This window comes from Epinephelus moara, chromosome 13, assembly GCF_006386435.1.
Source record: "Epinephelus moara isolate mb chromosome 13, YSFRI_EMoa_1.0, whole genome shotgun sequence".
Taxonomy (NCBI): domain Eukaryota; kingdom Metazoa; phylum Chordata; class Actinopteri; order Perciformes; family Serranidae; genus Epinephelus; species Epinephelus moara.
In genome coordinates, this window is record NC_065518.1 from 19,137,350 (window position 1) to 19,164,339 (window position 26,990).

The 26,990-nt window shown below is 42.8% G+C and overlaps 1 protein-coding gene across 2 annotated transcripts in view; it reads left to right on the top strand.

Annotated features, from left to right (window-relative positions):
* The window catches only part of svild (supervillin d), a 61,794-nt gene that overhangs the window by 28,133 nt on the left and 6,671 nt on the right, over window positions 1–26,990 (top strand). For both annotated transcript variants that reach the window (XM_050059720.1, XM_050059721.1), the window contains 16 exons: window positions 2,404–2,459; window positions 7,676–7,773; window positions 10,278–10,380; window positions 13,048–13,607; window positions 14,656–14,785; window positions 21,290–21,437; window positions 22,050–22,133; window positions 22,504–22,590; window positions 22,899–23,082; window positions 23,188–23,360; window positions 23,966–24,127; window positions 24,341–24,477; window positions 24,563–24,710; window positions 25,332–25,477; window positions 25,740–25,915; window positions 26,142–26,277. In XM_050059720.1, coding sequence (XP_049915677.1) covers window positions 2,404–2,459; window positions 7,676–7,773; window positions 10,278–10,380; window positions 13,048–13,607; window positions 14,656–14,785; window positions 21,290–21,437; window positions 22,050–22,133; window positions 22,504–22,590; window positions 22,899–23,082; window positions 23,188–23,360; window positions 23,966–24,127; window positions 24,341–24,477; window positions 24,563–24,710; window positions 25,332–25,477; window positions 25,740–25,915; window positions 26,142–26,277 — 2,528 coding nt within the window. The remainder of the gene's footprint in view (window positions 1–2,403; window positions 2,460–7,675; window positions 7,774–10,277; window positions 10,381–13,047; window positions 13,608–14,655; window positions 14,786–21,289; window positions 21,438–22,049; window positions 22,134–22,503; window positions 22,591–22,898; window positions 23,083–23,187; window positions 23,361–23,965; window positions 24,128–24,340; window positions 24,478–24,562; window positions 24,711–25,331; window positions 25,478–25,739; window positions 25,916–26,141; window positions 26,278–26,990) is intronic.

Below are 26,990 nucleotides of genomic sequence, written 5' to 3' on the forward strand. Positions count from 1 at the left end.
ATGTTAACGTACTGAGTGTGGAATTGATGTCTGTGTCAAAGGGACAGCCGGCAGGACAGAATGGATGTGACGTTTTGATGACGTGTTATGTCTGCGACCGACCCCTGGTAGATTTTAAAAAGCACCTGGGCAAGAAAGAAGAAGAACAGTAGCCGAAAATGTCTGCAAAGTCAGGAGACAATGAAGCCTGGGAGCTCCTTACTAGGAGTGTAAATCACTGGTTTCATCACAATACGATATATCGTTTCTTTGGACAACAATGCGATATTTGCCGTTATTACAAAGTCTGTCATACCTTCTGAGCAGAGGACGAGGTCAGCTGCCATATGACATAATTACTGTTGTTGCAATGATATGCTACTGTTATTGTTTAGAAAGTGCTGCCTGACGATGCTTTGTCACACTAGAGGCTGATTCTGTTGTGGTACATGTCACGCCCGTCACGCCTCCTTTGCTTCCAGAGCACATGCACACTATCTAAAATCACACACTGGGGCGGCATTATGTCTGCTTTGTTTGGTTCTGTATGAAAAATCAAAGCCGACATAATGACGGCTCTTCGCTGCGGCCCTATCACTCAATCTCTGTGTAGAAAAGACTATTGATCTTGAGTCAACATGGATAGTGTGTCTCTCTGGTTGGAGGAAAAGAGTAAAAATCATACTAGAAAGAGCCAAAGACACAGAAAGAGGAACAAAGAACAGTCAGTGTTTATCTGTAATTGAGATACGTGCGTGTGTGTGTGTGAAAGCCAGAGAGTCTGAGAGCATTGGCGGTGCATTCACATGGCTGATGAGCTTCCTGTCCAAGCTGGCAGAAGACTCTGTGCTCTGAGCCAGAACGCTTCTTGTGGTCACATCAAGGGTTTCCCCGATGCTTCAACTCTCCCACACGCCACTGATGCATACAAACATTCAGCCAGTTCAGAGAAAATATATTGTAGAAGAGTTCAGTTCAGTTAGTTTCTGGTTTCCACTGCACTTTGTCATGCTCCTATTAGCGCAGTACTGAGTGCCTTCACTCCGACTGTAATACTCTATTAGATTTTCCTTGCGGTGGGGAAAGCTATAAAACATACTATGCAGATTTGATGAACTCTACACCGCTCCTCGGAGTCTGTCGGCTAATAATCACATATGTGCAGACTCCGTTGGCCATCACAAGGTCAAAGGCCCGTCCAATAAGCTCTCAGCAGCTATGACTGAGCAGTGTTGCAAGATGGATGAAAACACTTAGGGAAAAGCTAGTGAACTTAAGTGGAGACTTTTTTCTTTTTTTTTTCCATCTCTTGAGTTTTTCATTTTTCTCTCTCTGTCTCTGGCTCGGACGTTGGATGGATGATGATGTGAAAAAGATTGGATCGGAGTCAAAGCTGAGAGAGCGCAGTCTGCGGGGAATCACCGGTCTGCAATGCGTAACGATTGTGTCATCATCTGAACTAAATCATGCTCAGTTCTGGACAGCAGGGGAGCCTGGAAACATAAATCTAGAGTATTAAAAACTGGAGTATTAGGTCGCAGCAGAACAGCTTTTTTCCATCGGTAAGGGGGGAGTTTATCGCAGACATTATTTGGATTTGTTTGTTCATTTGTTTTCTTTGGAGGGGGAATGGTTTCAGCCTGAAATGTCTCATTGGCGAGGTAATAAAAGCAGATTTAGAGTGGGAGAATGGATTTAAGTGTGCTCACTTAAGAAATTTGTGTTGTTTCGGAATATCATTAAATTTAATGGTTTCCTTTTGTTTGGTTTAGAAGATCATATTGTCAGGGCTGTTTTTGATAAGACAACTCTCATGAGAAATAATTCTCTCACACACATATGTGCACACACAATAACGACAAGAAAATCACCATGAACTCTTGATTGACTGACCGATGCAGGATTGTCTCCCTGTGTGTCTGAACACACTCATCCCGAGCTGAGGGCAGTATCACTACATTTATTTCATTTCTCTGATCCAAAGTTACCTTAGAAGCACTTTAGTTTATATCCTGTCAGTTTCTCTGTCTACATTTTTCAGCAAGGAAAACTTCCACTTGACCTGGCAAGACTCTGATGTGTGTGGGAGTTTGTGTTGCCATGCATGTGCACAGGCATGCATTGAATTACCTGTTAAATCTGCTTTTGTAAGCGTGTCTGTGCTCATCTCTGTCCTTGCATGCGATTGTGTTCTGTACTTACAAAAAGCTAGTGTATGGCTGACCATGTCTGACCTCGCCATCTCCCAGACTATCAACAATGTCTTATGTTGTGGATACCAAACACACACTGTCCGTATTAATCCCTCATTCTGAGGTGACACGCTGACTGATCATGTGATGCTACACTGGCAGGAAGCAATTACAGATGTCTTTTTACTGGTGTATTCATGGTCAACCTTGTGTGTGCGTGTGTTCTTTTTAGTTGACGAGAAGCCTGTGGACTCGGCCAAGAGGACTGCCAAGATGTCTCTTTTTAAGGTACGGTATTTTAGGTTTGTCTTCCAGCTAGGCATGGGATGATACAAAATTTTCATGTCAAGATTATCCTGGCCAAAATAAATTCCATTTGCAATGTTATCCTGATACTCATCGAAATTTACTTAAGACTTAAAATGTCAGTAAAGCATACTGGAATCACTTTAACTTACATTTTGTTAAGGAGCAAATAGTTTTATTGAATCACAGATTGGACACACATCCTTGTTAGTGAAAAACAAACATCTAAAAATCCTAGTTGTATCATATCTTTTGATATGAAATATGCCATTGCGTAATTAAGAGCTTCTGCAATTTTTGGAGGTTGTTGCATATATGGCCTGTTTTTGCAGAGACTCTTTTAGTGCTGGTTGCCCAGCAGTGTCTTTGGGTGCTGCTCAAGGCTGGGTATTGGAACTTGATACTTTTAAGGTATCGACCGAAGTAATCCAGTACCAAGTGCTCTCAGAATGTCTCCAGTCAGTTAACTGACCTTTTTTGCACCGGTGGTCTTATGCTAACAGTTAGCTCTGTTACTGTGTGTGTGTGTGTGTGTGTGTGTGTGTGTGTGTGTGTGTGCGGCTGGGCGAACTCTCATTACTGTCCCTGGCACAGAAGCACCCATACAGTTTGTGGTGTGGTGACATCATGCACCTCATATTTTACACAGTAGGCAGTTCAGCATCCTGAGATGCCACCAAAACATTCAATACTATGGCTGTAATGCACGGCAGTCAATTTACATTACAGGTATCAAATAAAACAGTGGTTCCCAACTGGTCCAGCCATGGGGCCCATCAAGATTTCTCCTTAGTCATTAGTTCAAGGTCCATACAGATACATTCAGTAGCTGCATGTTAGTCACTCACTCTTCAGCAGGAAACAGCACTTCAACATAAAAGCTCTGTGCCGGATATTCACCGTACTTCCGAAGTCACTGACGGTCCATTCTGAAAGGACGTACGACCCACTTTTGGACCATTTGGGAACCACTGAAAAACAGCACTATATCAGTATCACTTTAAGGGTACTGGTATAAGTGATTTTTTTTAAACAACACTTTTGCTCCTGGACACAATTTTCACGATAATCCCGATAATGGAAATTCCCCGTGATCAATTGTTCCGAATGTTATTTATTGCCTACCTCTAACCATAGACTGTTTGAAATAATGGACGTAGCTAGTGTGACATCACCCATTGGTTTGTGGATTGCTGTTTTGAGGCTTTGAGTTTGGCATTTTGGCCGTCGCCATCTCGCTTACTTGGAGCCAGAAATGACCATATTTGCACGAGACAGTGGAGCTATGGAAGAATATGGGGTGGATCTGACTCATAGACTGTGGTGAAGCCTCACAGGCAGCCTGTCACTCAGAGCAACTTGCCCTTGATTTTGCTTAACTTTAAGCCTTAATAAAATACAAACAGGTGAGATATGTAAACATTCACCCCCTGTACAGGTGTCATCAATGTTGAAATTTACTATAGAGACCAAAACTGTTTTTTGTGCCAGGCTGTAAACGTGTTTATTCCTGCTGTAAAGTTTGAGCATTTTAACATGATGGGCCTATGGGGACTGACTCGCTTCTGGAGCCAGCCTCCGGTGGCTGTTAAAAGAACTGCAATTTTTGGCACTTCCTCTTTGGCTTCATTTTCCAGCCCCAGATGTTGCTGCTTGCTTCCAACTCCCAACATCCAAATATTTAGCATTGTTTTATTGATTTTGTGTGTGCGATTTATCTTTGGGTTACCTTTTGCCCAAATCTTGATTTAATAGCACCAAATGACGGCACACACTAAAGGAAATCCAATCTTGGAAACACATTTTTAAACTTATGAGTGATGTCACAGATGCTGAATCTATATTTTTCTACAGTCTGAGGTTGAATCTTTTCATTTCCCTCGCTGATTTACTCACAGCCCTTTCCAATGCAGCTGCTGTGCGCTCCCTGGATCTTTGCTCCATTAATAACAAATTGAGCTGTTCCATACAGCACTGAGCTGTCCCGCACCTGGATGCACACTTGGCCAAAGTCATGACTTCACACACACACACACACACACACACACACACACACACACACACACAGTCCATGGAGGTCTGAAAGCAACGGTGGGAAGAAGAAGTCTAGAGAGCTCCAGGATGCATTCAGTAACAACAGCTTGATAATGCCCCCGACCCTACGGGAGATACGCACATGTGTGCTTGAAAATGAAGACAGTATCTGTCTTTCCCAGGCTGCTTAAGTTTCAGAAGTGGTTAGGTTTCATGATATTGGATGTAAATAGCTGTTCTAACTTGGCCTTCACGGGCCAGGAGCAGTGCCAAGGTTGGCCAAGTGAACCCAGATGGCAGCAAAACCTGCTGGGAAAACAAGCTCCCACAAAGAGGCTATCTCACAATCTCACCACTTTTTGTTTCGTCTTTTTTTCTGTCCTTTGTTCTGACCTACTGTACGTCTGTTATTTTAAGATGTCTCACTTGAAAGTCATCAGCAGTGACAGACACTCCTTCGCTGTCTTCACTTTCCCCCTTATCACTCACTTCTCCTCCATAATCCCCGCTGAAAGCCAGTGAGTCAGTGTCTCCAGCCGGAGAGACAGAACAAGAGTGAGGTTACAGTGTGTCTGCTCTCCAGCATGGATGGAGGCAATAAAATGTGTACATGGGGACTTGTGGAGAACGATACAGCTCATTTATTCTTAAAATTTCCTGACTGAATTTCCTGAATCTGTAAAAAAGAAGGCAGGTCATTTGTCAATGCATTCATGCTGGGTGAAAAATAAGTTCCTTCTTTATAATCAGTGAGTACAGTCCGTTTTGAAGAGGCCTCTAATTCTGTGAGCTTTGCTATGTAATTTTGTGAGAAAAGAGCACTTGATTTCGGTTGCTTGGCTCACAGCTGGAGATCCACTTATCTTCACCAGGTCACCCCAGGATCTCAGTTAAGTGTTTACCGACACAGGTCTCACACAGCTGCATAGTTCCCACTGTACGCATGTTTTAAAATGTCTAATGGTTACACAACAATGTACAGTATCTACCCCTTGTGTCTGAAAATGGACGGTGAGTCAGATTGAGAGTAACTCAGTTTAGAAGTATTTGAAGTTCCCCTCTACACAAAAATGTGTTCTGCTTCTTGTCACTTTACTGTGATGTTTGAGCTTCACTTTGCAGAATGATGTATGTTTAAGGCTGTTTTCACATTTATCTGCTGAAGGGGGAACGTTTCTCTGAGCTCACCTTAAGTCTGAGGTATCATTTATACATCATGATGTATGACATCACATCTAGTCTGGAGCCAATTGTAGTCCAATTTGTAACTCACTTTAAGCCATGTGGAAAGCCTTAAGTGCACACTTCATAGACTTTTTAGTGAAGTAGGAACCATTGAAACGTTTGAAATGATGCATGTTAGCATAAATTCTGGATTTTGTAAGGAGGGAGGAGCAGATGTAATTTTAAATGGGGCCTATTATGCTTTTCCTTATTTTCTGTCATACATGTAATGTTACAGTGTGGGATGTTTGTGTTGAATGTGGCCGAAGTTTCAAATAATGAGGTAAAAGTGTGTAAAAGTAATCCTTGTGAGCAAAAATATTCAGGCCGTTCTGAATAAAACCATTTTTCAACTTTTGAGACAAGCTGATGTCATCTCGTGACAGATAGTGTTTACATTACATGCACTGCTACATGTAGCCACATGCTAACATCAGCGAAACATGTAATCTTGATTGCTGATGTTGTTAATTTCTCCCCGATTTTGGATCATATTCCTGTAGTAACGTGTCCAGTTGTGTTAAGAACCTTTTATCGGTTATTCCTTTGTAACAGTAGGAAGTGCTGCTATACCGTGACACAGTCGCTCCTCGGCTACAAGTACACTGCTACAGGTAGCTACATGCTAACATCAGGGAAACATGCAATCCTGGTTGCTGATGATGTTCTCTTCTTCCTGATTCTAACGCATATTCCTGCTGGATGATGTCCAGTCGAGAAGAATTTGGTTTTGAAGCTTAAATTGGTGATTTTTCACGGTAGAAAGTGTCACTGTACTCCGTAAGTGGCCGTACAAATGCCACGTCTTTAACTGCATGGAAAAGGCGAGGTCAGATGCTGGGCACTGCTTTTGTGCCTTTTTTAAGCCAACTTTCATGGGCGTGGCAGCGGGTTGCATCTGCTATATGCCACCATATCATAGCCTATTTACCTCAAACCCTGAGTGCAGAGCTGATCTTCCTTCAGGCGTTGTATGTGGACATATCGTCCATGGGACAGATGTAAAGCTCTGACAGCTCTGCACTAAAGTGATCAACTTTTCCATATTTATCACACACTGATAGTTGCGGTAGAAGGGGAAGGTATCTGTCGGCTGTGATTGGTTGTTTCTCATCACATGACATGCGGTGCACACTGCCGCGTTCCAAAAGTTGAGCCGGTTTATCTCAGGGCTCTGGCGTCTGCTGCATGGCCACATTGAAAACAATGAATTTGAGGGCGCAAAAAATGTGGCATGTGCCCCTTATAGTCATCCCCCAGTTGCATTCACAATCCTGAGACACGAGATTCAGAAGCCCTGGAAACGCTGACTAATCGGAGCAGACTGGGCTTTGTTGGGAGTGAGGTTTAAAGAGACAGGCGTCTCAGACAGTGGGTGAATACAGTACAGTATGAAGAAAATAATGTTTTTGAACATTAAAGCTTATAAACGTGTTCTAGTGAAAACCCAAAATGAGCATTATAGGTCCCCTTTAAGTATTTGTAACCAGGTAAATTGGAGATTTCTGTGTGTATATGACACACAAATTGTTACTCAGAGCAGCTTATTTTTACATGTCACATGTCTGGAGGGGATCTTTGCCTTTTAAAGATGGTAAGAAAAGTATAAACAAAACATAATGGCTCCCATGTGGGCACTTTAATGTGGAAAATATAGGACAGGCAGTATTCATGTCTCTCGGTTCTCAAGTTTTTACTCTCTGTACTCAGGATGAGTAAGTTTCATAGTCACTTGCACACCACAGCTATGACCTGACTAACTTGACAGGAGCATTTGAAGGGTTAACTGCTTCACTCAAGTGTATGGGTGGAGCCTCATTCATTCATTCACTCCCCTTACCGAGATTTGTTTTTTAACAGCTGGTGTAGGAGGTGAGCAGAACGTCTTGCAAACATAATCCTAACCTTTAGGCTACGGCCGCCCTCCTCTCTGCCTGCAGGACCTGGAGGGGACGGAGGATGGGAGCAGCGGCCGGTGTGCCAACGACAGGCTAAAGTGTCAGCAAATGAGCAGTGACGAAGAGGATTCCTCCATCAGGTAGGCACGGTCAAACTGATTTTCAATCACAGTTGAACTGAGTTCTAAAGAAAGTGAAACCAGAAATTGTGTAGCTGCTGCTGGAAAGTCTCCGACTAACTGCATTTAAGCTTTGAATGAAGTCTTCTTTTTCACCATTGGGGTAATAGATGTTGTGGTCTGTGGTACACAACATGAGCCACACAACACGAGCAGACAGGACACACAGAATCACCTTGAAACCAACTGACACACTCACACACAGACCGAGCAGACTGAGTGGAGCACAGAGGTAATTACAGACCTATTGAAAGATCTGCTAATGATGTAAACAGCTGCAGAGATAAACCAGATAAACCTGCAGAGCTGGCCTTTAATGCCACACACTCAATATCACACACACACACATAAACACATAAACACACAACAGTGCTAGGTGGTAGCCATGGTGATGCAGACTTGACTGAAGTTAATAGCTGCAGCAGTGAGAGCCAAACTGTACTTAGCACTTTAGCAACTGGAGCCTGGACTGAGCCGGAGATTGAGTGTATCTCTATGATCTATGAGTGTGTTTCCCAATGTGTGTGTGTGTGTGTAGATAGGTTAAAGACATAATTAGGTTAGTTTCTGTCCGTTTTGGCCACACGAAGTTTGAAGTGACCCATGAAGTGTTCTCATTTTCCACCCAACTCAGAGGTTATATAAGGATATTTGACTATTTGTAACTGGACCTTGTCAGTGACTTTTTTAGGAGAGCTTAGATGCACTGCATGCAACACACCAAACATTTTCATATACACAAAATAAGCTTTTGTTGTTGTATTTCTGCTGTTTTTTTTCCTACTGTGCAAATGAATCAAGTCTGAAGGAGGCTAAAACTAAAATGAGTCAGAGCATCACTGCCTTCCAAAGGTCAAAAACACACATCAGATGAGATGATTATGAGCTGGGTGGTTGTCTCAGTGAATTCTAAGTTCAGTGTCTTTATCATTATGCTGGCTGAGTGCCTGCATTGATTACAAGGTGCCATATCAGTGACTGCTTATTGATCGAAGCAACGCCCTTTGTGTTGGGAAAAAGGTAGGAAAACAAGATCTTCTGCAGCAAGTTTATTGATTGAAATGAACTAAAACATAATTGAATGCCAAATCTAGATATGAAAAAACATTTTAGGTAACTGGAACTAAAATTATGCTAAAATGTAGTTTAATTCACGGGTGTCATTTTAGTTCAGGAGCCACATACAGCCCACTCTGATCTCAAATGGGCCAGACCAGTAAACCCATTACATAATAACCTATAAATAACAAATGTTTCCCTTTTTTTTAGTGTAAAGAAGTTCACTCTGAAAACGTTCATCCATTTACAAAACAAATGATAAACAGCTCGCAATATCCAAAGAAAAATATGTGTAAATTTAGTCGGAAGTCTTCCATGTTCAGTCAGTCTACTACTCACTTTCATTACATGTGACTTTATTTTATAATTTCACACTTAAGTGGAAGCTATTGAAGAAGCAGGTTGAGTCATCCTCTGCCTTACAAACCATTTACAATCTGAAGTTTTTGTAGTGTAATGTTGTGTTCATACAAAATTACACTACAGACATGATGCAAATTTTCGCATTGCGTGACTTGCATGAGTTTGAACGCTAGAATATTTTGTGTTGACTTGCATCATAGGCGTGTTAAATCGCTGAATCAATGAGTGAACTTTGGCCAGTACGTGTTCAGCATCATACCCCTCCAGAGGAGCACAATGCTGATTGGCTATCGTGGCACAAATCAGTTGCTAAAGTTCAGATTTTTCAACTCTCACAAGTAGGCTCATGACTAAGGCATGTTACTCCCTTCGTTCGTGCTGCTTAATTCACATATTTTGCATCATTCGCGTTCACATCTAACCATGTCCTCTCATTGACTTGACATGTAACTCATTCGGGCGAATTGTTTTATTCGTGCCCGGTGTGAACACAACATGAGGCACTGAACAGGGCTCCACCCATATTATTTTGAGACAGAAGTCTGACACAGATTCTTTTGTACTGCAGCTGCTGGTTGACACCATTTTGCACTGTGTGTGATATCTTTACATCTGACCACAATAAGTGTTCATTGTTATTGCAGAGAGCTGTGTTCTGGTCAGAGTGAAAAAGACTCTGAGGCTGCATTTTACATGAAGTAACTACTCACTGTTTAAACCTGACACCTCTTAGCCTTCACAAGTGTAAGGTGTGCAGAGTCATCTAGTGGGCCAACTAACAGAAACTATACTAAAACTAAACATTTTTAAACGGGTACGGGCACGGGTAATAGATCTATAACAGAAGGACATTGTCATGGTGACACAGCAGTCTAATGATGGTTACGTCTCTCACGCTGTGGTTTGAGTCCACCTTACAGCCAGCTCTCTTCTGCATTTCCATTATGTAATGGCTGAATCGTTTTTCACATCAAATTTATTGAACATATTTTCTTTCCCGTCTGTTTCCACCATCTTCGTCCTCTTTTCCGCTCATATTTCAGCCTTCCCAAAACTGATAGAAGCAAGGTAATGGATGAGAATGAGGCCGCAGATGAGCCGTCATGGAAGGAGCAGCACGAATATGCTCCCACTGTCGAAGAAAAGGTCAGTATATTTTCCTGTTTATAACATGACGTTTTGCACATAAAAGATGCCACATGGTTTCCATAACTCAGAGGCCTCTCTCTGGATTGTATTGCGGAAAGATCGTATTTTAACCTCTGCTGTTGCGCTGCATGTGAGACAATTCCAAAACTCTTACTTACCTTTGGATTTTTTTTTACGTCTGGGTCTGGTTTAATTTAGGTTTTTTGTTTGTTTGTTTTTTAAGGTGGATGTGTAGTTTGTGATTCACGTCACTTATGTAGAGCTGAAACACACACACACACACACTTAATCTCATCTGGATAAAATGTGATTACGTCAGCCAGATCCTCACAAGTAATCACAGTATGTATATGTACTGTATACCATACACAATGCCCCCACAGCAGTGGTTTTTATTTGAGAAGACCACCTGGTTAGTGTTGCACCTTTAAGCCCAGCAGGCTTCACGATCTGTGTCTCCCTTCATCTCCTCCTAAATCAGCACTCCCTCATGACCTTTGACTGTCGTAGGGCGTCTGCTGTTGCTCCAGCTGCTGTTGTAGCGTCCAAGCAACAGCATATCACACACATAAGCATGTGTTAACTGAATCTTTGGAACATATAGTCCTTTTTAAATGCTTATTAAACGCGCAATCACTCACATACTTAAAGCTATTAACATGTCATGGTAGCTCAGACTATAAAAAAAAATTTGTGTCTCACAATTACAAGTTTGACATGTGTTTTTTGTTAATGTTTTTTTCTCACAGAAAACGAATAAACATGAGTGTCGCCCAAACAAGTCGTGTAGATGTCTTGACACCATGTTTGTTTCTCTTTGTTTCAGTCAGGATTTTCACTTTATCTCTTTTTCTAATCAACATTGTTTCAGTTCTCTCCAGCTGCAAGTCTTCTTTTTGTCTTCTTACTTATCTCTTTAACCTCTTCACCCGTCCCATTTGACCTGTTAACCCAGGCTTTATTGATAACAGCAGAAGGCAGAAATCACAGCAGCTGGAACAGAAGCAAGTGTATGTGAAAAAGAAAAAGGGTTTTCACCATAGAAATAGAATGAGAGTAGAACTGGCATTAAACCACTGGCCTTGGTCATTTGACTAGTTTTAAAGAAAATGGAGATTGAGTTCCACTGTTGGGGGACACATGTAATTTTGGTTGCCGATGTTGTTAATTTCTCCCGATTTCATCTCATATTCCTGCTGCAACATGTCCGGTCATGAAGAATTTGGTTTAGAAGCTTTTATTGGTGATTTCCCACAGTGAAAAGTGCCACTATGCTCCGTTACATTCATCCTCAGCAGTTGCATTCACAATCCAGAGGCACCAAGATTCAATAGCCCTGGAAACGCTGATCAGTCAGAGCAGACTGGGCTTTTTTAGGAGTGGGGTTTAAAGAGACAGACATCTCAGACAGTGGGTGAATACAGTACAATATGAGGAGAATAATGTTTCTGGAAAATTAAAGCATGTAAACATGGTCTAGTAAAAACCCAAAATGAGCATTATAGGTCCCCTTTAAGAACTTTTAACCAGTTAAATGGGAGATTTTTGTTTGAAAACTATATCACACACAGACTCTCATTCAAAGCAGCTTATTTTTATATGTCAAATGTGTGGAGGGGATCTTTGCCCTTTAAAGATGGTAAAAAAAAGTATAAACAAACCATAATGGCTCCCTTGTGGGCACCTTAATGTGGAAAATGAAGTACAGACAGTATTAACCTCTCTCAGTTTAAGTTTTGACTTAACTGAGAGTTTTTGTTTAGTGTGTTACACTCACTAGTTTGAGAACGTCATCTTGGCCTGTCATACACACTGAAGGCCATTGCACACAAAGTCTGTATTTTTTGTATGCATTATTTTTAACTGTTACACACAGAAACCTTGCAGGCTAAATGTGATGCATTTTATTGTTCTATTCATCATGAAAATTTGCAATTTGAGACAGAATGCAAAGATGAATTTGCTCCCTTGCCTACCTCCACTTGAGGTACCTTCCTGGTTGTAGCGGCTTTGCCTGTGTTTGGCATTTGGCACTGCGGCTACCTGAAGGAACTGAGCTCTCTGTGTCCACAGTGTTGCTCTCTCCGTCTGTCTGTGTGTGGTCCTGCCCCTTGAGATCATCATCCACCTGAATATAACTATCTGACCTGCTAAAATAGGCGATCTGACTTATAAAATGTTTCTGTGCACTCCATTCCTCTCTCCTTTTGCGGATGCATGTGTCCTGCAGCTTACACCACATTTTCTTTAATGCTTCTTGGTCAAACAAGTCTCTAAAGGCTTTTGACAGATGCTAAAAAACGCAGGAAATTTAACCTGTTCTGAAAACTTCAATGATGGACTTAAGTGTCAAAGTCAGTGTATAAAAGTGATTGACACAACATGAGGTCGTTTTTATTTTTTAACTTGGACAATTTTGGTTGAAAAATACCGACTGATTTGAAGTGATTGTCTCGTTCTATTTCTGTGGTTTTCACTGTTTATGCAGAAACTGCAAAGGAGCTGAAACTGGAAAATGTCAGTTTCGTCAGAGAGGGTTACGTGCCATAGACTGCACCTCAAGTAGTCCTGCAACTTTTAATCGTCTTTTCCCAAATATTATAAATATTATGGCTGGTAGTAAAAAAAGCTCTCTCTCTCCCTCTTTCTCCCTCTCCACATCAGCCCTCCAGTCTCCTCTCCGACAGGGCTCTCCCCCTCAGCAAGAACACAGACGCCTCTCCCCCTCCCTCTCCTCCCTGCCAGCCTGCCTCGCTGCAGCGCCAAGACTCCGGGCCACGGGGCATCAAGGGAATCCTAAAGAAAAGCCGCTCCACCAGCGTGGAGTCGGACCACAGCGAGGGCTCCACGCCAGATTGCGCGCCAGCCCGACAAAGCAGCGTCACCCTGAGCCACCCCGAGAGTGAGGAGGAGATGGAGGAGATGGAAGAGGAGGAGAATGAGGAGGAGATAGAGGAAGAAGAAGAGGAAGAGGTCAATGGGGAAAACGACAGAGAGGATGAGTCATTATCTGATGATATCACAGACGGAGGGAGCTTCAGCATGGAGAGACAGCAGAGGGAGGGAAGCAGCAGCAGCAGCAGCAGCAACAGCGGAGCGAGCTTTGAGGAGATGAGGAGTCCTTCGCCTGACGAGAGCCTGGAGAAGACGTCCTCAGTGTCCGAGGATGTTGAGGAACTGGAGAGCAGTTTGGATGGAAGCCAGGGCTCCTCACTCAAACAGAGGTTACTGGACGTACACAAACACAACACACATTATGACAAAATATAGAGCCTAAATGTGCATTTTTGTGTCCATGCAAATAAAAGGGATTTTCATTTAATTAGAGGAGTGTTTCCAGTGTGTGTGTGTGTGTGTGTGTGTGTGTGTGTGTGTGTAGTCTCACCATTTTAGGCTGAAAGCACACTAGTACTGAAGTGCTGAATGACGTGCATCAAATACCACCTTCTGTACCAATAGGAAATGTTGCGCTGCAGTGTGTCGACAGAAGACCACACACAGTTACTGTTACTTTTACTAGAAGATCTGAACTTTTCCTCCTCTAATTAGCTTAAAAGCATGTGTGGACTCTAATTAAACTTGATTTATTACCTGAACTGCTGATCTCCAAAGCTGTGACACGCCAGGCAATAACTTTTTTTTACCATCGTCTTTATAAAGTCTGGATTTTGGGTTGTATAGCTTGGGATATTTCTTGACCTCAACAACTATTCTCTGACACAAGAGAAAACGGTAGCACGAGGTGAGAGTTTCTTCATACATCCGTGGTGAGGAGAGGAGTCGAGCTGCTACGGGAGCTGGGATGTACAAGCAGATAGTGAATGGGGGAAAAATTAGTTTTTTTTCAGGGGCAGCGAGGCTGGAAATAAGACAGTAGCGAGAAGTGTCGTTGGCAGCATGTCCATGAACGCTGACACCTAGCTGCCGCCGATGTGGGATTGTACAAAAAAAGTAACTGAGGCAGTTGTTTTGACGTGCACTGTTTAGCCGCCAGCTCTGATGTTATTTGGCCTTTACGCAGACGTTGATTCAGCTGTTACTACCTCTGCTGACGGCTTAATGACAAAACAAATCTGCCCCCCCCATTCTTTGCCGGTACCTTTTATACAGAGTGGCAAAATGGGATAATAGCACAACATTCCCGAAGTGTAAAAGGGGCTTTTAATACTTTAGGCTCAAGGCTCAAAATGCTTTCCAAAATGCACAGTAAGATTGGGTTAGGCAGTGTATTTGAATGGGAATTCGAACTAAAGTGTTGTTTGCCTTTTTCAGACTGGCAGAGTTCACAAGTGAAGGTGAGAAGAAGGATAGAAAGAAAGCCAAACCATCCGAGCAGGTCCAGACGTCACTGGCTGAGCGCTTCGGTCAGCTCCATGATGCTGAAAACGCCTGGAAGAAAAAGGTAGGTTTTTACCTCCTGAGCAAACTCTTTCTTGGTATTGTTGGGTTTCGTCATCTCTCTAACAGGTTTACAAGACTGGAGCTGGAGTGCATTGAATTTTTTGGGGGGGTGGCTCAACAGTAAAGAGCAAACGCTGCCACATGTCGAGGCTTCCCCTCAGCTTTGTGTGTGTGCAGGGAAAGAAAGAGTTGGCTGCAGACACATTTCTTCCTCTGCTGAATCAGCTTATATTCCCCTAGTCGCTGCCAAAAGGGTGTGAGGTTAGGAGGGCTTGAGGGGGGGTGCAGCAGATTTGGGAGTGGTGACGCCAAAGCCCAGAGATCCAGGGCTTAGCTTGCCTCCCAAAGAGAAAAAGAGACACGCCCCTTCCCCCCTTGTGAAAATAAAATCCTACACCGTGACCAAACACCTGCAAACCTTCCAAGCTAATGCCTGCTTCCTTTCTTCCTTTTGTTGTTTTTTGTACTCTCCTTTTTCTCCTGTCCTTGAAGTTTAAACAGAATTCCCTCCACAAGCAGGCTTTTGTGTTCTTTGTAGACTCCATGTCTCGCAAACATCCAGGTCATACAGTTTTACACATGTCAGCATAGATGGTTTAATGTTTAACACATGCTAAGGTAACTGACATATTTGGAGTGTTGACAGGAGTGCACGCAGGTTTCTACATGCTCGCCTATACACACAAGACCACCCTCGCTGAGTTTTCAAGTGAAAAACAACACTGAACTCTATGATAATCACTCTATGGACAGTGCAAATAAAGAACTGTACTGCAGCAGTGGAAAAATCCTATGAATGCCACATGGATATCCCCAGAACAGTCCATTGGACACCAATACTGAAGTGATGTCATGTTTATTTATTCAGAGCATCTCGTGGCCCGACGTCTGTCCAGGTCAATGATCCTCTTGGGGGGGGGGGTTTCTGGTTTTGGGCTCATCCTTCATCCAAGGATGAGCTAACCTTAGAATAAATCTACTCTTAGTCTGGAAAAAAGCCACTTAATAAGTAAGTACAGCAGCCAAATATTTGAACAAATCCTCGCTCAATTGAAAACTGAACACTGATGTCATTTTGTATTTGTGTGGTCTGTCCTAATTATGAAAAGTCAACACAAAGTCTATTAAAATTAATGGCTTAAAAGCTGCATCACTCATGAAAGAGGGCCAAAGTGGTGTCCAAAATGTCTGCGGATTTGCTCCTTTAATTCTATCTGAGGTTATTGCCTGTGAGTCGGTCTGGAACCTGCTGTGCTCTGCGGCTGCTACCGTAGAGCTCTGAGAAACTAACTCACATCAGAGATGTAGATAATACATGGTTTGGCTGAATTACTGGCACCGGTGCCATGTCGGCATTAGCTACGGGGCATTCCCCTCCCTGTGACCATCCTTGTTACATTTCCGCTTCTCTCTTGAGGAAAGGCCGTTGGTTTTTAATGTTTAGGCATGTCATTTTATCTTAAACACTGCCAATCCAGAGCAGATGTTGTTGCTCTTTGGTTGATATGTGGGAGACGGGGGAATGTAACATGCATGGTGCGCACCGTGGTCATCTTCAACCAGTTCCAGATGTTTCCTGTTCAGCCCGCTAAGCTGTTCTGTGCAGCACGGCTGTGTTGTAAAGTGAGGCCTCGTTGTAAATTCAGTTTAAAGAGGGTCTTGAATAATGATGGCTAATCATAAGTTAGACTGACTGTTTGCAGTATGTCATTAGGTCGTGATGAATTGTGTCTAGATTAAAAAAAGAAAACAAACTGTTGTTTGTCTAAATTCAGTTTTGACAGTACGTTAAATTACATATTATAAAGTCTACTTTCCACATAGATGATTTCAAAATATTCTTTTAGTGTCTGTTTGCTTTAAATCCCCAAGGATTTTCTAAATGTGGGGTTTTTTTTATTCCAGCGATGACTCATCGAAGACTAGTTATTCAGTCCATTAAGATGAATGATAAGTGGGACATATTGTCCCTGGTGTGTTGATTCCCAGAAAATGTATCAGAGATAATCCGCTAAAGATGAGTGGATTATCTCTGATACATTGTGAGTGTGTTTATAAAGATAAACAGGCAATTCAAAAACACAAGATAATGCACTGAAAGGAATCAAACATTCACCAACAGGGTGAGACTGGATTATGATGGAACAGTGGGGCTAGTTTCATACAAGGGCTGCATGATATGAGGAAGACGTGCGTAAAATCACAATAACGATGTAACGGGCTTCTGTGTGGAGTTTGCATGTTCTCCCTGTGTCAGCATGTGTTTTCTCTGGGTACTCCGGCTTCCTCCCACAGCCCAAAGACATGCAGGTTAATTGGTGACTCTAAATTGTCTGTAGGTGTGAATGTGAGTGTGAATGGTTGTCTGTCTCTATGTGTCAGCCCTGTGATAGTCTGGTGACCTGTCCAGGGTGTACCCTGCCTCCTCCTGGGATAGGAAATGAATGAATGAACTCAAGAGACAATAAAACAAAGACCGATAGTTACATTTTGAAGTGCAGATTTGTACTGATAATCAGTTTCAACTAACTAAATCCCCGGTTGCAATATCGCAGTCTTTCACAATACGTTTATGGCGCAATAGAGATATACCCTGCATTAGATTTGGTTTCCTCTCTGCATGCAGCATTGTAAACCTTCTATTTCCTGTTTCCTTTCTCTCCCATTTTCCCAAACTTTGTGCCAGGCTTTAAATGACCCATGTCTCCTCTGTAGTCGTCCATGCTAAATCCTGCTCTCTCCAGCTGTGTAATGTTGCCCTGCTATGCTCTATCTCCTCTATATTGCTCTGATTATTTCCCTTTCCTCTTCTCCTCTTCCTACCGTTCCTCCTCCCTTAATCTTCCTTTCCAGTTTCCTCTGTCCTCACCTGCGGACTCTACCCCTTTCTTTGACACCAGTCTGTCAGCCTCTCCCAGCCCCTTCAGGTGAGTGTGTGCACGTATGCATTGTATGCGCGCCTCTCTGCATGGACGTAATGGCTAAACAGTTCTCCGGCCCTTATCTCTCTACCTGAGCTCTGGACAGCTTCTCACACACTCTCAGAGAGTTACCACTGAGAAATCACAGCTGTCAACACACTTGCTGTTGGTACATGATTGTGGTTTGCTGGCCCTCACTCGGTTGATATCTGAGTCAGTGGTTTGGCAGAGGGGCTGTCTTCACCATACAGTGAGGCAGGGCTGAGAAAAATGGTTTCCTGTGGGGGTTTGAGGCCCAGGCCTTTTCCTCTCCTCCTCTCTCTCTGGGGTCCTGTCAGGCCAAGGTATTTCCCCTCTCTGATTGAGTCCAGAGATGGGCTGCTAGCTGGAGGGGCTGGGGCGGTCTGTAAGTGTTTGAGAACGCTTTAGGGCTATGTGAGATGACAGATATGGTAGTTTGCATGTGCAAGCATTATCGTAGTATTGTACTGTATTGTTCTTGTGGTCAACAAGCACTAATAGTTTAAAGGTGCAAGAACAAGCATCTTCTCAGTCTCAGAGTTTGTCTAATTTGTGTAAAGACGTGCAGAAGCAGCTCTGTATGTCAGAAGATGTATCATATTCTTCCATGAAATCAGCAAGAGTTCACTTTGATGCTCAGCCCCAGTGGTGTCTCTGTGTGCATACCACTGTGATTAAGTGTATTTCTTTGAACTTTCGTCCCATGCGGGCTAATATTTGACCACTGCATGCAACATGTTTGACATTAAAGTACCAAAAAAAAACCCAGTAAGAGACAAAGACAGAGATGAGGACAGAGGTCGCTATGGTTTGAGTGGAAGATTGTTTGAGGGGAAACTGGTGTTTTTCCATTTTGTTTCTTTGGCTGTTTGGATATTGAAGCATGTGTCACATTAATTCAGGACAAAGCACACAGGATACCTCAGGCTTGCTATTTTGAATGTGACTGGCTTTTTGTTATATGGCAGTTTCCAGCTTCTTCTCTGCCAGGGTATCAAAAATGATTTGTTATGCAGGGATGGAGAGCGCTGCTCAGGGACAGTTCAACAGTAAATATATTGTTAGACACAAGGACTGTTGTGAGGATTAAACTTTTGACCCTCTAGTCACAGAGTCTCTTTGACCTGTTTCAGACAGATCTGAATGACCTCTTTAAAATGACATTATGTGGAAATGCTTTGAGATTTAAGTAATGCAGCAGTGACTATTTGTTGATTCACAAAATTAATAAATGATTTTTCTAAATTATTAATACTTTAGTACGATATGTTGAATGGTAGCTGTAAGTAGGGATGGGAATCACTAGAGGCTCCATGATACGATATTATCATGAGGCTTTAGTCGAAATTCAAAGTTACTGCGATTTTAAATATGTTGCGATAAATATGTTAAAACATGTTAAATATGTTGCAGACTTTTTCCCCCCACCCGTAGCTGTAAACATTATATTAATCAGGTACTCAGATAACCTACTAGCCAAGTTAAACAAGCTGTGGAAATTAGATTGAAAGTTAAAGGTATACTGTGCAGGATTTTTTCTGCTCATATAGAAGTCATCGCTCTGAATCTTCACTTTGACCCACTAGAAGTGTGTGGTGGTGTATTTATCTACAGAGAGACTCTGCCATTTTGCTCCCTACTTCCTTGTGTTAAAGACATTATCGGGCACAGCGTTCCAGTCAAATGGGGACTTTACAAAAAGGTAGCAACCAGGTGGCAGATTATAAGTAGCATCAGGCATCCAAGTGGAAGCTACAAAGCTGCAAACATCGCGGACACAGTGCCAAAACAAATGCAAATATAGTGAGGCAAAATGCTGATCTGGGGTTGGCTTTCACTTTCACTGGTGATTAACCAACAATGCCTGCAAAGTGTACCTTAAAGCGCCAAATATCAACTTTGCCAACTCTGAAGACAGCTAACTCTAACGGGTTAGCTTTAGCTTATCAATGCTAATTCTGCCTGTCTCTTTAAGTCTACCTCCAGCAAAAGTCCAGTCTGCTCTGATTGGTCAGCGTCTCACCGTCATTGCAGCCAGGGAACGACTTTAACAGAGTCTTATGGCACTTTCTCTCATTAAAAGTCACCAGTAAAAGCTGTTAAAACATGTTCCAGCAGGAATATGATCAAAATCAGAGAGAAACCACCAACATTGACAGCCAAGATGACATGTTTACCTGATGTAAGCATGTAGCTACATGTAACAGTGTGTGTAACGTAAACTAGATCTAGAACTAGACAGCCTTTAGTGTCATTGCATGGGAATACAACAAAATTAATTGTGACATTCAGATTCAAGTGTTGCATTCCAACAAAGGACACAGGACATTCAGTGCGAGATAAAATGCAATAACACTCGCAGTAGCGTGCCTGGAGCAGATGACCATAAAAGAAATCCATCACGAAAAGCACAATAGATCCCCTTTAAATGGCAAGAACTTACAAGTAGACATTTTTCTCAAGTCATTCAGCCTATGCTATTATATCGAGATCAAATTCATGTCATAAAATCAGAGGACAGTCTGCTGACGTTGCTCTTCTGGCACCACACTGACATCAGCGCGGCTACAGTTGACCACCATAACCAAACATCTTTTTTCGCTTTGAAGCTGCTGCTGACATCTGTGAATGTTTAAGTGGACTCTTCAGAGCTTACAGTAAAGATGGTGCCATGAATTAAAGTATGACAGTCAGCAGATCGCACAGATCATCACTCATCCACAATGAAAATTCCTCTCCGACTGTAACGAGCTGTTTGGTTTCAGTAATCCGGATCATTTGTTTGTCATTTATTTCCACTTCCTGCAGTCTGAACTGCCAGCTGCTGTTGCTAGAATATGAATCCATACAGGCACCAACCATGTAGAGAGTCTTGTTTTGTACAGTAACTTTGCTTCATTATGTGCTCAGAATTTCTTTTCCGTGTGCTTGTGTTTTGCAGTCGTAGCATGCAGATGTGACGAAAGGTGTGTGTTTGTGAGGCTGTGTTGTGTGTAGAAAGCAAGTCAACCCATGCTACATTACACGCAGCGAATTGCTCGTTATTAGCAGAGGAATAAGGGGTGGCAGCCAGTAAAAACCCAGGCAGGGCCATAAAACGCTTCAAATATTTAGGAGTGGAATATCATTAATTACTTTAAAACAGCTCCCGGGGTCCAGTGGGACCGGAGGGGCCAGTAAAGCGCTGCTAATTCATTTTTAATGGTGGAGTTCAGGTGCAAAAATGGCAGCAGGAGTAAATCACATAAGGAAAGCTCTAATGAATAGTGTGTGATGGATGGCTGAGGTATATAAACGGGGGGTTCGGGTGTTTTATTGTCAGAGCTCCACATTCTTCATGTTCTTTGTTTGAGTAACACAGTAAGAAGAGGTGTAGTTTTTGCTCCACTGTCTTTCCTCACCATCACTCTGCCGTCTGTCATATCCTTATGCAGCGTTTCTTGCTCTATCAAGATGACCTCACCGTGTCTTCATAGCTGTCTGTGCCTGCGTGAAATAAATGGACGGCAGAGTGCATGACCTACATTCCTAAAAACAAAATCTTTGCATTAATGTTCCAACAGAAGTCCAACGTCGATGTGGCGCCCAAGGTGTCGCTGGCAGAGAGGATGAAGATCCTGAAAGACAAGGAGGAGCAGTGGAAAAGCAAAGGCAAAGGAGCAGCCAACGACTCCGTCCAGTTCACTGTGGCTGGGCGCATGGCCAAGAGAGGTGAAACTGCAGTGTGTTTACTCACTGTGGCTTGAAACGAGTTGTGCTTTCTTGTTGTTCTGCTGCGAGAGGCCAAGTCTGAATTGCAAACTTTCCACACTGTTGCATGACTCCTGCACTCCTTCAAGTGTCTTTAAGGTCTTTAACTACATGAGTTTTTTTTTTTTTTTTTTTTTTTTTAAGAAAAAAATTATGAAAAGTTGACGCAAAGAAAAACAAAATATCAGCAGTTAGCTAAAGAATAGGATTTTGTGAAAAACGGACAATTTTTGCAGCCTTTTCAACAGCATATTGCAATTTTGCTGTGTTCCTTTGATTCTCTATACAAAGACACTCTAGGCTACAGCACAGTGGTTTACACAGCACACATTACATTATTAGTTTCTCTAATGTTACAATTTGATGCTTTTCTTTTTCAGTCTTGAAAGTAAAACTGAAAATCTATGCACTTTGGGCAGTCGGTCAGTCCAAAGTGCATGTCATTTATGTCAGTTTTTCACTATTTCCTGGCATTTTTAGAAAAAACACTTAATCAAGAAAATGATTTCCAGATTAATTGATGATGTAAATGACTGTTAATTGAGGCCTAATTCCCCCCTCGTCTTCCTCCAGGTCTTGTGACAGACACGGGGAAGGATGAGTCACCTCTTATCGCCCTCAAAAAGTCTAATGCCACGCCTGTGAAGCCACATGAAGGTAGTAGACATTCCCCTTTATTCCCCTCCTACAGTCAGTGTGTGAGTCATTAAGTTAATCAATACAGTGATTAGCTTGCTAACGTTTGTTGGATGTTGTGAATATTTAAAGTAATAATTTAAATCTTTGTAGTTATTTTATGACATTTGATAAGTTTTATCAATGCCAAAAATTAATATTGTTTTACAACACTGGCGGACAAAGTCACAGAAGGATTGCGCAGCTTTTGGCCTTGAGTCAGGGCAGATAGCGGTTCCATATTGTGCACAATTCATGGTGCTATCAGTGGGCGATATCCGCTCTGTGTGAAGTGGCCCATGAGTGCACCCAGCCAACATTAATCAGGCCTCTGTTTGTTTTTGCTGAACAGAAATCTCCAGCAGAACTGATGTGAAGGTGGAAGGAGACAAGAGGCTCGACAAGCTCGAGTCTTTCCTCGATAAGCTCCACAATAAAGGTACAGTCCACATATTTGTTGTTGTTGCTGTCCACATAAGATGATAGAGTGACACATTGTGTTATTAAGGATCTGTTGTGTATGTATGTATACAAATGTGTTACTTAATTTCATTCTTAAGCCTCTTTTACTGCCACATAGCCATAGTGAATACTTAACGCCACTCACTGGACAGGATATCCAACTAATTGTACATATCTGAATCACCTCACCATGACCTTGTCCTTGTCCTGCTCATGAAAAGCATTGTTAGCGAGAGAAAAGTTCTGTGTAACACTTCCTGTTTCCTGTCATGGTGGTTTGGTCAGGTGTGAGCAAAAGCAAGACATCCACCGTCGAGGTGACGGCAGAGACAGAGAAAGAAGTGATGACCCTGGATGATGATGAGACGTTCGGGAACTTCTACAGATCTATCTCACCGACATCACTCCAGGACTCCAGCATGGTTTTGACAGAGGAGGACCTCAGCCAGATTCAGGCCGATACACCAAAGTTAGTTTATAGTAAATCACTGACATTATTTTTAACCATTTTAATGACATAATAAGTCCTTGGTTTCTTAAACTTAAAGTGACCACTGTTTGGTTGTTGTCTTAGGCTCACCTCAGCTGTAGCAGAACACAAGCGAGCAGTACGCCCAGCCAGAAGGAACCAAGGCTCCAGGAACCCTCTGCGGGCTCTGGCCGCCCGCAATGACATCCGCCAGGTCTACACAGAGCAGAGGCTTAACGTGGCCTCACTGGAGACAAAGAGGATCCAAGTGGAGAGGAGTAAGACTGCTCAGATCTGCGGTTCACACCCTAGCTAGGCTTAAGAGTCTTATACGGCTCAACAGCTTTGAAACACCACTCTAAGTTTAACCCACGACCAAAGTTTGCTGTGTAATGACTGCACGTACACATACAAAAGGCCACGTGGACTTTTCATATTTGTTAAACAGTTGATTCCAAACAAAAACCTGTCTCCTCAGTCTGCAAATAAAACCTGCCACAAAACAGGTTCCCTTTTTAAAAGAACAACTCAACTTGTTTATTATCAGTAAGCACACTGCCTGAAAGCAAACGTTAAGGCTGCTCTGAAAGTACGAGCAGCTGCATTTTTATGTACCTGATATTCAGTTTAGTCTGCCGCTTGTGTATTTCCTATATTCAGTTCCTCTCTATAAATATTGTTCACGGTGCTCTCTGACCTCAGTGGCCTTTTTACAGGTTACACGATAAAGAAGAGGAAGCGAGCACTGCAGTTGCGTGGTGCTCTGTGTAGTACAGCCCACTTGAAAAGAGAAATTTGAAAACATGTCCTGCTTCATATTGTCTACCTGAGGCTGTAAATCTGGTCAACTTTGTTTCTAATTGTTCTTTTCTCTCCCTCAAAGTGGCAAAACACTCGAAAACTAACCTGGCTGATGTGGCCTTGGCGGGTCTCGCCAGCAAGGAGAACTTCCGCAAGGTCAACCTGCGCAGTGTGAAATCCACTGATGTTGTGACCAACAATAGCACGCTGCCTTTCAACAAGCTCATGCTCATTCGCATCAAAGGTCAGGAACAGGAAAGAATAAACTGTGTGCTTGTTTTGTATATGTGTGTGAATGGAGGTGTGATATATAGTGACCTATCACCTATAACCATCTATAATGAAGCGCAAATGACATAACACTTAAACTGCTGGAGTGTGTGAAAAAATCACAATATATGTCAGTGATTTATGTTTCAGATTCTGGAAGTAAAAGCTGCTTTGTCACTGTCTGCAGGTCGGAGGCACGTCCAGGTGCGCCTGGTGGAGCCCACAGCCCACTCTCTAAACAGCGGCGACTGCTTCCTTCTCATAACACCAAAGCACTGCTACATGTGGAGCGGAGAGTTCGCCAATGTCATTGAGAAAGCTAAGGTAGAGAACCTCACACACAGAATGAAGATCTGAGTGTCTAGACAGGTGTTAATGCAGCGTGATGAACTCTTCTTCGTGTGACCAGGCGTCCGAGATGGCAACGTTCGTCCAGGCCAAGAGGGACCTCGGGTGTAAGGCGTCCCAGGTGACGGTGCTGGAGGAGGGCATCAACACCGAGAGCAGATGGGCCAAAGAGTTCTGGAGCCTGCTGGGAGGACATACCAAGTACAGAGGTTCATACTCACACTGAGTCTCTCTTTAAATAACGAAGAAGAAGAGCAGAAGGAATGTATTTGGACCGAGCACTCGCGTCTATAAAAGAGCAGATGATTTCGGCCACTACTGTTCACATCTGACTGAGGCTGTTTTCCTTTCATCCTCATTCCTGAGCTGCTTTGTTTTTAGTAACATCACCACAAACAGTTTTTATTAAGCTCAAGCACAAACAGAGATTAATACATCACATAGAAAATAAGTTATTAGGGTACTTTTAGAGAAGGTTGATGACAGCTGCAGCCTTTGTTTCAAAACACATTTGTAATGCTTTTCAGATTTTTTAAGATTTAAGATCAGCATTTGAAGGATTTTACATCTAACCACTCAGCTCCTCTGGCTGTGTGTGTGAAGCTTATTACAGTTAATTAAAATGTTTTTTTCACACCTAGTTTTAGTAAACTGAAATGAAAATAAAAACCAGACTTGGAAGACTGAAAAAATGAAACTAAATGGAAAAATATTGTGTAGTTTTCTGAATAAAAGAAAACTAATACTGAAACTAATTAAAACTAAAAAGTAAAAACAAAATTGAAACAGGCAGACCCATTCTGGAAACTAACTGTTTGTGTGTGTTACAGGGGCAGGGGAGCCGGAGGAGGACGAGCTGTACGAGAGTGGGGTGTTAGACTCTAATGGTGTGTACAGACTGCAGGGAGACAAACTGGTGCCTCACGAAGATGCCTGGGCCTCCATCCCGAGTGTCACCTTGCTCGACTCCAAAGAGGTAACGCCACTTGCGGAGTAATGACCTCATGTGTCTGGGAAGTTTTGACTGATGTAGAAAACTATTTTGATTCATTTTGCACCTGGGAAATTCTGGGAGCTGCACAGAAAGTGTCAAAAGGGATCGTATGAAAGTTAGAGATGTCCTTAAAGCACCCATAATAGTCCCGACAGACATTTAGAGACAGATTGTTCCTGTTGTTTTTGCATGATGTAATAACCGCAGTCCATCCTCTCTCCCCTGCCGCCAATGCCCACACCAGGTTTTAGTGTTTGATTTTGGCAGCGAGGTGTACGTATGGCACGGGAAAGACGTGCCCTTGGGTGACAGAAAAGTTGCAGTGAAACTGGGCAAACAGCTTTACAGCGGCAGTTACGACTACAGCAACTGCAGAGTGAACCCTTTAGACGCCTCCTGCACCAATACAGATGTGCCTCAGTGAGTATCACACCTTAATCCTACCATCTTTTACAGCAGCAGCTATAAAGTACACTGGTGGTGAACTGATAAATGGGATTTTATCTGATATATTGTGGCTTGAATGGAGCGCAAAGCTTATCAGATTATTGGTTGTGTTATGGTAGCCCCTAGTGGCGTTATCGTGTCAGTGCAGCTAAACAGACTGGATGTTTTTAAATGATTTCCTTTTGTGTGTGATTTCTAGAAAGGGGGAGGGTCGCCCGAGCTGGACTCTGTTTGGCCGGCTGTCCGAGCACAATGAGACATCCCTGTTCAGAGAGAAGTTCCTGGACTGGGCCGAGAGGAAGAAGGAGGAAGCAGCTCTAGCAGAGGAAGTCAAGGTAGATGAGATTAGACGAAGGGTGTGTATGTTTTTAACTTAGCAGGGACTCCATGTTCCTGCGGGGTGTCTGCACGTCCTTAAAAAGTCTTTCTTAAATTCAATTGAATAAATAGTAGGTCTTAAAGATATACTGTACCATACAGGAGTTTCCTAAAAAACAAAACAATGTATAGACTCATACAGAAGGTATCCATCTCAGCCATCACTTATGAGCCACTAGAAGTGTGTGGTGGTGTATTTTCAGCCCTCTGCCTGTATATCCTTATTTTCTGTGTTCAGCAGTTTTGGGCGTGTACCCCTACAGTGCTCTGGTGACATCAGGGCTTTATGAAAAGGTAGCAGCCAGGTGCCAAGAGACCCGGTGCCAAAAAACGGCAAATATAGTGAGACGAAATGCCACACCAGAATGAATCCGGGGTTGGCTTTTATTTTCACTTCGCATGCTTACAAACAGTAACCGACAATCCTGCATAGTCCATCCATCTATCCATTTTCATCCACTTATCCGGGGCCTGGTTGTAGGGGCAGCAGGCCAAGCAAAGCACCTCAGACGTCCCTCTGCCCAGAACACTTTCCAGCTCCTCCTGGGGGACCCTAAGGCGTTCCCAGGCCAGATGACATATGTAATCCCTCCAGTGTGTCCTGGGTCTGCCCCGGGGCCTCCTACCAGTGGGTGGAAGTGGTGGTGGTGGTAGGAGGACCCTGCATGGT